The sequence below is a fragment of the Salmo salar genome, chromosome 05 (assembly GCF_965601325.2).
Source record: "Salmo salar chromosome 05, fSalSal1, whole genome shotgun sequence".
Lineage (NCBI taxonomy): Eukaryota > Metazoa > Chordata > Actinopteri > Salmoniformes > Salmonidae > Salmo > Salmo salar.
In genome coordinates this window covers 67,776,257-67,788,877 of record NC_138295.1, presented here as the reverse complement: position 1 = coordinate 67,788,877, position 12,621 = coordinate 67,776,257, and the positions used below count along the sequence as shown (strand labels likewise).

At 45.7% G+C, this 12,621-nt stretch overlaps 1 protein-coding gene across 2 annotated transcripts in view; it reads left to right on the top strand.

Moving 5' to 3' along the window:
• ascc3 (activating signal cointegrator 1 complex subunit 3) overlaps positions 1 to 12,621 on the top strand; it is a 173,211-nt gene that overhangs the window by 51,249 nt on the left and 109,341 nt on the right. For both annotated transcript variants that reach the window (XM_082975440.1, XM_082975441.1), the window contains exons 10-11: positions 3,602 to 3,805; positions 4,354 to 4,494. In XM_082975440.1, the coding sequence (XP_082831566.1) occupies positions 3,602 to 3,805; positions 4,354 to 4,494 (345 nt within the window). The remainder of the gene's footprint in view (positions 1 to 3,601; positions 3,806 to 4,353; positions 4,495 to 12,621) is intronic.

The following is a 12,621-nucleotide window of genomic DNA, read 5'->3' as shown; positions in this document are numbered from 1 at the left end:
TTAATAATTTAACCTCCTCCTGCCTTCATCAGAGTTGGGTTTTCAGGGCCTCGGGGCTGACTCCTGCCTTCATCAGAGTTGGGTTGTCAGGGCCGCGGTGCAGACTCCTGCCTTCATCAGAGTTGGGTTGGGTTTTCAGGGCCTCGGGGCTGACTCCTGCCTTCATCAGAGTTGGGTTGTCAGGGCCTCGGGGCTGACTCCTGTCTTCATCAGAGTTGGGTTGTCAGGGCCTCGGTGCTGACTCCTGCCTTCATCAGAGTTGGGTTGTCAGGGCCGCGGTGCAGACTCCTGCCTTCATCAGAGTTGGGTTGGGTTGTCAGGGCCTCGGTGCTGACTCCTGCCTTCATCAGAGTTGGGTTGTCAGGGCCGTGGTGCTGACTCCTGCCTTCATCAGAGTTGGGTTGGGTTTTCAGGGCCGTGGTGCTGACTCCTGCCTTCATCAGAGTTGGGTTGGGTTTTCAGGGCCTCGGGGCTGACTCCTGCCTTCATCAGAGTTGGGTTTTCAGGGCCGTGGTGCTGACTCCTGCCTTCATCAGAGTTGGGTTTTCAGGGCCGTGGTGCTGACTCCTGCCTTCATCAGAGTTGGGTTGTCAGGGCCTCGGTGCTGACTCCTGCCTTCATCAGAGTTGGGTTGTCAGGGCCTCGGTGCTGACTCCTGCCTTCATCAGAGTTGGGTTTTCAGGGCCGTGGTGCTGACTCCTGCCTTCATCAGAGTTGGGTTTTCAGGACCGCGGTGCTGACTCCTGCCTTCATCAGAGTTGGGTTGGGTTTTCAGGGCCTCGGGGCTGACTCCTGCCTTCATCAGAGTTGGGTTGGGTTTTCAGGGCCTCGGGGCTGATTCCTGCCTTCATCAGAGTTGGGTTTTCAGGGCTGCGGGGCTGACTCCTGCTTTCATCAGAGTTGGGTTGTCAGGGCCTCGGTGCTGACTCCTGCCTTCATCAGAGTTGGGTTTTCAGGGCCTCGGGGCTGACTCCTGCCTTCATCAGAGTTGGGTTTTCAGGGCCGCGGGGCTGACTCCTGCTTTCATCAGAGTTGGGTTTTCAGGGCCGTGGTGCTGACTCCTGCTTTCATCAGAGTTGGGTTGTCAGGGCCTCGGTGCTGACTCCTGCCTTCATCAGAGTTGGGTTTTCAGGGCCGCGGTGCTGACTCCTGCCTTCATCAGAGTTGGGTTTTCAGGGCCGTGGTGCTGACTCCTGCCTTCATCAGAGTTGGGTTTTCAGGACCGCGGTGCTGACTCCTGCCTTCATCAGAGTTGGGTTGGGTTTTCAGGGCCTCGGGGCTGACTCCTGCCTTCATCAGAGTTGGGTTGGGTTTTCAGGGCCTCGGGGCTGACTCCTGCCTTCATCAGAGTTGGGTTTTCAGGGCCGCGGGGCTGACTCCTGCTTTCATCAGAGTTGGGTTGTCAGGGCCTCGGTGCTGACTCCTGCCTTCATCAGAGTTGGGTTTTCAGGGCCGTGGTGCTGACTCCTGCCTTCATCAGAGTTGGGTTTTCAGGGCCGCGGGGCTGACTCCTGCTTTCATCAGAGTTGGGTTGTCAGGGCCTCGGTGCTGACTCCTGCCTTCATCAGAGTTGGGTTTTCAGGGCCGCGGTGCTGACTCCTGCCTTCATCAGAGTTGGGTTTTCAGGACCGCGGTGCTGACTCCTGCCTTCATCAGAGTTGGGTTGGGTTTTCAGGGCCTCGGGGCTGACTCCTGCCTTCATCAGAGTTGGGTTGGGTTTTCAGGGCCTCGGGGCTGACTCCTGCCTTCATCAGAGTTGGGTTTTCAGGGCCGCGGGGCTGACTCCTGCTTTCATCAGAGTTGGGTTGTCAGGGCCTCGGTGCTGACTCCTGCCTTCATCAGAGTTGGGTTTTCAGGGCCGTGGTGCTGACTCCTGCCTTCATCAGAGTTGGGTTTTCAGGACCGCGGTGCTGACTCCTGCCTTCATCAGAGTTGGGTTTTCAGGGCCGTGGTGCTGACTCCTGCTTTCATCAGAGTTGGGTTGTCAGGGCCTCGGTGCTGACTCCTGCCTTCATCAGAGTTGGGTTTTCAGGGCCGCGGTGCTGACTCCTGCCTTCATCAGAGTTGGGTTTTCAGGGCCGCGGTGCTGACTCCTGCCTCTTCTCTCGTCTTTGGCCCCAGTCCCTGGATGACACGCAGCACTCAAATTCTTTATTTTTCTGAGTGTCAGAGAGAAACTGGGAGGAAGAGTAGAGTGATGACATATTTTTAATGAATCCTTAAATAAATGATATTGCTGTCTAAGCTCAAGACATCCCAATCCACTCCGAGAGAGAGACAGAGTGAGAGAGAAAGAGTTGAGAGAGGGAGCATGAAGTAAAAGAAGGCTATAAAGTGAGTGAGAGACAGATGGGGACAGAGCACACACCTGGACCTGCAGTTCTGTCTCTCATTCCCTCGGAGTGAGGGTGGCCGGAGCAGTTAACTGCCCACTCTGACGGCTGAATGTCTTGTTTGTGTCCGAGTAGTGGGCGGTCGACTGGTCACGGTTGCTGTCTTTCAGAAGGGCCATTTCTCTCCTTATCAACGTCGGTCGCCGGGAGATTGAGGCCTGTCTGTCACTCACGCTCTGTTACCATGGAGAAGTCAAGCGGTGGGCAGGTTGATTGACAGCTGTTCCCACCACTCAGGATTTAACCTCTCTCCTACTGGCAGTCAAAGCCCTCCCCCTTCCCACACCCTGTCTGCAGCCACCCACTAGGCATCAGTAAATCATCCCCCATATAGCAGGGATCATCAGCTAGATTGAGCCGCTGGACAATTTTTTTTCTTGAGCGGATGGTCGGGGGGCCGGGACATAATTGCAAATCATTTGTAGACTGCAAATTGACCACAAGAAGCCCAAACAGATATAACGTTTGACTAAAACATAATAATTTCAGCCCTTTGCTTTCATTTATATACGATCAGATGTGTCTATTGGGAATACTTGGGAACAGATTTCTTTAAATTAAAATCACTTGGAGATCATTTCCTGGTGTTTTTACAGTCTTTTGTTTCCAAAAAATACAATTCCCCCAAAAATGCAAAATTAAAAAAGAAATACTTTTTAATTTTTTGCTCAGAAGACTGCCAGTTGGGAAACCTGCCCTATAATATGAGCAAAGTGGTCTGTCAATCAGTGGTAGATAGGTGTACACTCGTGTGTGTGTGTGTGTGTGTGTGTGTGTGTGTGTGTGTGTGTGTGGGGGGGGGGGGGGGGGGGGGGCGGAGTGGTTTGTCAGTGTTCTCAATGTTCTTTCCATTATGTGACTCATCTAAAACAATTCAAATGTTCTGCTGACCCTCTCAATAAGGACAACCAATGTTTGTCTTTACCCCGACCCCTAAACCAGTCAGCTGTAACCGTCCCTCTCGTCTGCTCTGTCCTGACGTGTGTGTTAGACTTGTATCATCATGATCCCATGTCTGTCTTTGTAATGACTCCCATAATTACTCTGTGATTTTAACCTTTTCTTATCATCTTCCTCCCTCTCACTCTCTGTTGCACCCTCTCTCGCTCTCTCTCTGTCGTTCTCTGTTGCACTCTCGGTCTCTTTCTGTGTCTCTCTGTCTCTCGCTCTCTCTCTCCCTCTCTCTCTCCCTCTTTCATTCCCCCCAGGTTGGTCAGTTGGTGTTTAAGGGGATGCAGCGTCTGAACAGGATCCAGTCCATAGTGTTTGAGACGGCCTACAACACCAATGAGAACCTGCTCATCTGCGCCCCCACCGGGGCCGGCAAGACCAACATCGCCATGCTGACAGTCCTCCATGAGATCAGACAGCACCTCCAACCTGGAGGGGTCATCAAGAAGGATGAGTTCAAGGTACCACTCAGCTGTGTGTGTGTGTGTGTGTGTGTGTGTGTGTGTGTGTGTGTGTGGGTGTGTGTGTGTGGGTGTGTGTGTGTGTGTGTGTGTGTGTGTGAGCAAGACATACAAACATACAGTAGAACGCATTTATTATTGGTTGTCCTTATGAAGCCACGCCCCCCCACACTCATACACACACACACATGTTCTAATACACACACATTCTAACACCACACACCCGATGCAAGCCAGCGACGATAGCCACTTTTTCATATATTTCCATTAAACTTTCTTAATCTGGCCTGTTTCATATTTTTCAATAAATAGTGATTTATGCTGGTTGCCAGGGAACAAGTGATACTCTGCTGTACAGTCATTTATCATGACTGTGACCTTTCACTTCCTCTCACTTTCTTTCTCTCCTTCTCCCCCCGTTCTCCCTTTTCTCTCTCTATATATATATATATTTATCTCCCTCCCTCCCTCTTTCTCTCTCCTCTCTCCTACTCGCTCCCTCTCTTCCCTCCATCTCTCTCTCCCTCCCTCTCTCCCGTTGTCTGTAGATAGTGTATGTAGCTCCTATGAAGGCCCTGGCAGCAGAGATGACGAATTACTTCAGTAAGCGGTTGGAGCCACTGGGCATTGCTGTCAAAGAGCTCACTGGAGACATGCAGCTAACCAAAGGGGAGATCCTGCGTACACAGGTACTGTACAAACACACATGGGTGCGTAAGCACACACACACGCAGTTTCTGCGTTGGCTTTCCCTATGCTCCATTGGTCCAGAGTGGAGTTGTGTTCTGGCTCACGACTGTTCTCTAGCGCCTCCCAGTGGTTGGCTCTCAGCTCTGCTCTGCTCTCTGGATTACAGTAGCTCCGTACCCTCTTCACACTGAGCACTTTTACATGCACTAATAATTCGATATTAAACGGATTATGACAGTAGGTCGGTTATGGCAATAGTCATGTAAACACTTTACTCTGCTTATTTTATTCGGCCTAAGGTCAAAATCATAGTGAGCATACGCCGATTAAAACACCTGGTGTTCTGAACAATCCTTTGAATTATTAGGACATGTAAAAAAAAAACACCTTAACAAAGTTATAGCACTGTGTTTCAAAATGATTTTGCAAGAGTGATGTGACTGTGTTTTTGGCAGAAGTAGTGTAAAGCTTGCAGCCATTGACGCAGTGGAAACATGTTCTCTGGAGTGATGAATCACACTTCACTATCTGGCAGTCTGATGGATAAATCTGGGTTTGGCGGATGCCAGGAGAATGCTAACTGCCCGACTGCATAGTGCCAACTGTAAAGTTTGGTGGATGAGGAATAATGGTCTGCGGCTGTTTTTCATGGTTCGGGCTAGGCCCCTTAGTTCCATTGAAGGGAAATCTTAACGCTACAGCAATGACATTCTAGACGATTCTGTGCTTCCAACTTTGTGGCAACAGTTTGGGGAAGGCCCTTTCCTGCCAGCATGACAATGTCCTGTCAGCACAAACGTGCTCCATACAGAAATGGTTTGTCGAAATCGGTGTGGAAGAACTTGACTGGCCTGCACAGAGCCCTGACCTAAAACCCCATCGAACCCTTGGGAGAGGCGCCGACTGCGAGCCAGGCCTAATCGCCCAACATCATTGCCCGACCTCACTAATGCTCTTGTGGCTGTATGGAAGCAAGTCCCCGCAGCAATGTTCCAACATCTAGTGGAAAGCCTTCCCAGACAAGTGGAGGCTGTTATAGCAGCAAAGGAGGGACAAACTCCATATTAATGCCCATGATTTTGGAATGAGATGTTCGACAAGCAGTTGTCCACATACTTTTGGCCATGTAGTGTATGTTTGCATTCATCTATATGAAAACAGTGTGCAACAATTAATCATAACCATTACAGATAAATAATTGCCAAATTGCCTCATATATATTCAGTCAATAGAAAAACAAGTGCCATTTAAGATGAATTTATTGAAACCGTAATATCAACTGGTTGTATTATATCGTGGAACACAGTCTTCAAAAAGGAAGTAACCTCAGCAGTGGCGCTTGCTTGAAGAAGACTATGGCTGTGCAATGGTATAGCCTTGTTTTGTTAATTTAGCAGACAAGACGCTCTTATTTCTCGAGCCCTTATCACAGTCAATACACACCTATGTTATATAACAGAATAAAATATAACAGAATAGTGAGAAGTGATTATTTGAAACGGGGCTCAATTTGGCGAATTGAAGAAAAAAAATGTCTGGGTTATTAACCAAAATCTGTCTTTTCGATGTTTAATTTAGTTTATTCTGCCTGTTGTTTGTATTTTCTAAATGTATTAACAAATACGCTCCTTGTCTTTATCAAACTAATGTTTTTGCATATTTTCAGTGTGGAACATGTCTATGTTCAGGGTGGTTATAGCCTAGGCCAGGTATTCTCAAACAGGGGAACGCGCAATGCCGCCGGGGATATGCCAAATAAAAATGGGATTCACATTTAAAAAACAGTACATTTATATTTTCCAACAAGGTTTTCCTGTCGCCTGAGTAGCCTCGTTTCACTGCCCAAAATAAGATGAAACCATCTCGTGTTCAGCGAAATAACAGCACAATGTCAAATACTGGTAGCCTAGTCAAATAATTAACATCCAATCACATTAACCGTTACTCTCTCGTGAGAAACCTTCACTCCGAAACCGCAGACATTTAGAAACTAAACATGACAATTTGAAAAAAAAGCCACGGGAGTTTTTTGAGCAAGACTAAAGTCTACTTTCGAGTAGTAAGACATGTATAAAAGCAACAGATACCATTAATAAGAAGGGGCTAGAAGCATCTTATATGGTGAGCTACCGAGTGGCTAGGACAGGCAAGCCCCATGCTATTGTGGAGGACTAAATTCTTCCTGCTGCCAAGGATATGGCTGGGACAATGCTGGGGGGAAAGGCCAAAATAACTATACAGACAATGTCTTCATCAAACAACACTGTTTCACAATGCATCAGTGACATGGCAGGAGATGTTTTGAAACAATTACAGCTTTGGTGGTCAAGATGTGTTGGTATCTATACTGATGGCGCAAAAGCCATGACAGGGAGACATAGTGGGTTGGTAACGTGCGTGTAAGCCGTTGCTCCCGACGCCACTTGGGTCACTGCAGCATCCACCGAGAGGCTCTTGCTGCCAAGGGAATGCCTGACAGCTTGAAATAAGTTTTGGACACTACAGTGAAAATGGTTAACTTTGTTAAAGCACGGCCCCTGAAATCTTGTGTATTTTCTGCATTATGTAACGCTTTTACAGCATACTGAAGTGCGCAGGTTATCAAGGGGCAAAGTATTGACAGGTTTATTTTTTTATTGAGTGACGAGCTTAAAGTTTTCTTTACTGACCATAATTCTTTATTTTTACTTGTCTGACCGCTTGCATGATAAGTTTCTCACATGATTGGCCTATTTGGTTGATGTTTTTGTCTCGCCTGAAGGATCTGAATCTAGGATTACAGGGACTCTCCACAACTATTTTCAATGTGTGGGACAAAATTGAGGCTATGATTAAGAAGTTGGATCACTTTTCTGTCTGCATTAACAAGGACCACACACAGGTCTTTCCATCATTGTATGATTTTGTTTGCAAATGAACTCAAGCTTACGGACAATGTCAAATGTGATATAGCGAAGCACATGAGTGAGCCGGGTGCACAATTACGCAGGTACTTTCCCAAAACATACGACAAACAGCTGAATTCGTTATCCCTTTCATGCCCTGCCTCCAGTCCACTTACCGATATCTGAACAAGAGAGCCTCATCGAAATTGCAACAAGCGGTTTTGTGAAAATGTAATTTAATCAGAAGCCACTGCCAGATTTCTGGATTGGGCTGTACGCTCAGAGTAACCTGCCTTGGCAAATTGCGCTGTTAAGACACTGATGCCCTTTGCAACCATGTACCTATGTGAGAGTGGATTCTCGGCCCTCAGTAGCATGAAAACTAAATACAGGCACAGACTGTGTGAGGAAAATGATTTAAGACTGAGACTCTCTCCCATACAATCCAACATTGCAGAGTTATGTGCATCATTTCAAGCACACCCTTCTCATTAACCTGTGGTGAGTTATTCACAATTTTTGATGAACAAATAAAGTTTTATATGTAAGATGGCTAAATAAATAGCACACTCATTGTCACTTCCCACTAGCCGGGTTGTGACTAAAACTCACACTCATTCTTATGTTTAATAAATGTATCATATAGTGTGTTAGCCCAGGCTAACCAATTCTAAATGGCAGTAGCAGTTCGCAAATTAGTGTTGTCACTAGTTACTACAGTAACAAAGTCATTAACCCCGCCCATTTCTAAGATGTTTCTTAAAATGTGATTTTAATCTCTTAACCCTAACCTTAACCACACTGCTAACCTTATGCCTAATCCTAACCTTAAATTAACACCAAAAAATATATGTTATTACAGTTTTTTACGATATAGCCAATTTTGCCTTTGTGGCTGTGGTAACTAGTGACAACCGCAATGTGGCCTAAACGGAAATTAGACGGGACGCAATTATTCCAAAACTGCAGCTCGCTGTTGGAACACATATTTCCTATACTTAAGTCAACCAGTCCATTGTTATTTATTTTTTTATAATAAAACCGTCGTCATTTGGCATGGAATGTAGCTTGTGTATCCCATCAGTTATATCCCTTTTTCTAGGCATTTATTTCTGTACACTCAGCACGCGTGTGTAGAGGGAGGGGTCGCAACGCAATTGAGTGAGTGAGACACGGAGGGGAATGGGAGTTTAGGGAGAATTGTTTGATGCTTGGCTTGGTTTCTTTTTTGTTGTGCCTCACAAATGCTCATGTGCAAATGGTAAACTAGAGGCAAAGCAAATTAAAGTTGTCTTCAAAATAAAACTTAGACCACATACACTGAACAAAAGTATAAATGCAATATGCAATCATTTCAAAGATTTTACTGAGTTACAGTTCATATAAGGAAATCAGTCAATTGAAATAAGTGCATTAAGCCTTAATCTATGGATTTCACATGACTTGGAATACACATGTGACTCGTATGTCAAGGGTCAATTCCATTTGAAAGCTTTTCTTTTTTGTAAATCAAAATTCGTTATTTTTTTGGCAGAAATGCCTTCTGAAATGTGGACTTTCATCTTCCTTAATAACAAACGTGTATGCCATCTGTAAATACGAATACAATTGTTAAATTACCAGCCTAGTTGGTTTAGCCACAGGAAAAGTCAGCAACTTTCCTGCTAGCCATGATTTGCTGAGATGAGTGGGCTGGACATGCCGAGAGATGAGTTCGGATTGGTCTGCCATATAGCACCTTCTGTCTATTTGAGCTGGGCAGTATGTGTAGGTAATCCTGTCTAATGCAGCTTTAAAAAAAAAAAAAGTATTTTAAATGTATCACGTAGTAGAACTGAATAAATGTCGCTCTCCACTTTCTGGGGGACCAAGTTTTGAAATCAGTGGAAATAGAGTATGATAGCTAAGGAGATGGAGAAAACACCTATCTCTGGATTACATCTTCAAACTATGGGGCAACCATGGCATCTGTGACAGGGAGAAGCGTCCACCAATTATGTATACTGGTAAGATAGTCTAGCTAGCTACATTTTCAGATAGTACATATTTCTAGTTTTGACACAGTTGTTTTCATTTCAAGTTAGTGTGGTGTTAGCTAGCTAGCTAATGTTACCTGTATGTTCTTATTATTTGTATCTCAGAGCCATTTGCTTTGCTAGTATAGCCTAATGTTGGCTAGCTAACATTGAACCTGGTTGGTTAGCTACCTGCAGATTCATGCAGGGTAGTAAAGTCATGAGTTGGGATTATGGTTCATTGTTTACCTAGCTAGCTACATGTCTTAACAAAAGACTCCACTATGCAAGTAACCATTTCAATAGAATGTCACTGCGACAACTGATGATAGACGTAGCTGGTAAATTCGCTCTGGCTATCTACTCCGATTTCAGTCACTCTCATCTGAGTGTGCCAGAGCGCTCAACACCCGTTGAATATGGGCGGTGTCAGATAACATAAAAACAGCCTAACCCCCTCTGCTAGGGCGAGTAAAATGGTCAGTGAGCTGTTCTCTTATCTGGAAGTAGCTAGCAAGGTAGCCAATGTTAGCCAGTTAGCTTGGGTGCTTGACTGCTGTTTTTAGGACAGAATGCTCAGCTCAACCCTTAAGGAGATGGGTGGGGATAAAGCTTAAGAGGGTGGGAATGATGCTGAATGGGTGTAGATAAAGAAGAGCTTTCCTGTAGGTGCCAAAACATTCAATTAACTGACAACAGTTCTGGTGGACATTCCTGCAGTCAGCATGCCAGTTGTACGCTCCCTCAACTTGACATCTGTGGCATTGTGTTGTGTGACAAAACTGCACATTTTAGAGTGGTTTTTTATTTAGATTTGTATTTATTTATTTTATTTAACCTTTTATTTAACTAGGCAAGTCCCCAGCACAAGGTGCACCTGTTTGATGATCATGCTGTTCAATCATCTTCTTGATATGCCACACCTGTCATGCTGTGTTGTTGTCTTAGGTCTCGCTTTATGTAGTGTTGTGGTGTCTCTTGTCGTGATGTTTGTTTTGTCCTTTTTTTTAAATGTATCCCCTCTCCCCGCTGGAGGCATTTTGCTTCTTGGTAGGCCGTCATTGTAAATAAGAATTTGTTCTTGACTGACTTGCCTAGTTAAATAAAGGTTCACTAAAATAAATTAAAACCTGTCAGGTAAATGGATTATCTTAGCAAAGTAAGTTTTACAGTATTGGGGGAAACATTTTCATCTCTTGTTAAAGATTGAGTTTTGACATCCGTTCGAGTACTCAAGTACTCATGCCCATCCCTAGCATGTAACCGTATTCACTGTAGTGCCAACCACAGACACACACACACAGACTATAGTGCCAACCCCAACCATACTGTTCTGGCTCAGATCTCTTTCTTTACATTGTCCATTCCAGTAACTATGGTGCGTAAATAGGCTAGCCCAGTACAGCTTGGCTTGGTTTGGCTCGATAGGCTCAGTAGTGTGAAAAGGGTATCTGTCATAGCAGCTTATGGCTGTTATAGAGTAGCAGGGTTTACACAGCAGAGGGAGATAACAGGATAGAGACAACATCAGCACTAGACTATCTGGGACATAGATCCACAAGGCAAATACCAATGTCTGGGACAGATGTCCACATGGCCAATACCAGTGTCTGGGACAGATATCCACAGGGCCAATACCAGTGTCTGGGACTGATATCCACAGGGCCAATACCAGTGTCTGGGACAGAGATCCACAGGGCCAATACCAGTGTCTGGGACAGAGATCCACAGGGCCAATACCAGTGTCTGGGACAGAGACCCACAGGGCCAATACCAGTGTCTGGGACAGAGATCCACAGGGCCAATACCAGTGTCTGGGACAGAGATCCACAGGGCCAATACCAGTGTCTGGGACAGAGATCCACAGGGCCAATACCAGTGTCTGGGACAGAGATCCACAGGGCCAATACCAGTGTCTGGGACAGAGATCCACAGGGCCAATACCAGTGTCTGGGACAGAGATCCACAGGGCCAATACCAGTGTCTGGGACAGAGACCCACAGGGCCAATACCAGTGTCTGGGACAGAGACCCACAGGGCCAATACCAGTGTCTGGGACAGAGACCCACAGGGCCAATACCAGTGTCTGGGACAGAGATCCACAGGACCAATAACAGTGTGTTACAGCTGATCTCCTCACACTGCACTTTGGGCTCAGTTAGGATCAGGTCACAAACAGACTTCAGTCATACATCTGGCATTCTGTAGTGAAGAGTAGGAGACAGTATTGTGTCCATGAATCACACAGCAACGTACACAACTGCAGTATAGATAATGGTTGCTCTCCTGTCTTAGTTCAAAATAAAAGCAAGAATTGGCGATACTTTTGAAGGCATGCGCTTAGGCACCCCCCCACCCTCCCCGATAGGCCCCCCGCAGGGGCGGCAGTCCACCCCGGGCCCCGACCCGGCAGGCGGGGCCCACGCACAACGGCACGAGACGTGCCTGGGGCCGCCCCCGGTCTCACACTAGACAGTCATGCATGGTCACTCACAGGTCAGAGGCAGGGCCTTTTCTGGATCAAAAAGGGGCTTAGGTGGTTGGCATGGCAGGGGGCGTGGCAATGAGCACGGTTGGCCGAGAAAATATTAGAGGCCCCCATCTTGGAACTGTAGAGAAATGTTTGCATTTTTAAGCCAATTTCCTGCAATTCTACAAATTTCTCCATGGAGCTGAGAGAAATGTTTGCCATTTAAAAGCTAATTTCATGGAATTCTACACATTTTTCCATGCAGCTGAGAATTTATTTAGCAGTTTTAAAGGAAATTTCCTGCGATTCTACATATTCTGCAATTGAGCTGAGAGAACATTTTGCTAGTTTCCTGCAATTCTATTACATTTTCTCATGGTTAATGCTATGTTCTTTTGCTCAGACCTAATAACAAAATGAATACTGCTAAATGTTCAATTCTCCCGATTGTCTAGCTTTTATTTTGGTGTTAGTTCTCAAAGTTTATATTATCAAAAATATATAGGTCCATTATGTTTTCTACATACTTTATCTGTTTGTAGTCTATTAAGTTTACACTTAGTGTTTTTCCATTCCGAAAATTAATAACAAATTACATATATTAAAAAAAAAACGTTTTTTTTATTAACTGTTAGGACTTAAGCGTCCCAAAAAACACTTAGGCAGCCCGCCCAAGGATTAAAGGGCAGAAAAATCTCTGAGAGGTCAGTGTGTGGCTAGTTGGTTGACATTCTACCAGGAGGCGCGTGTGTGTTC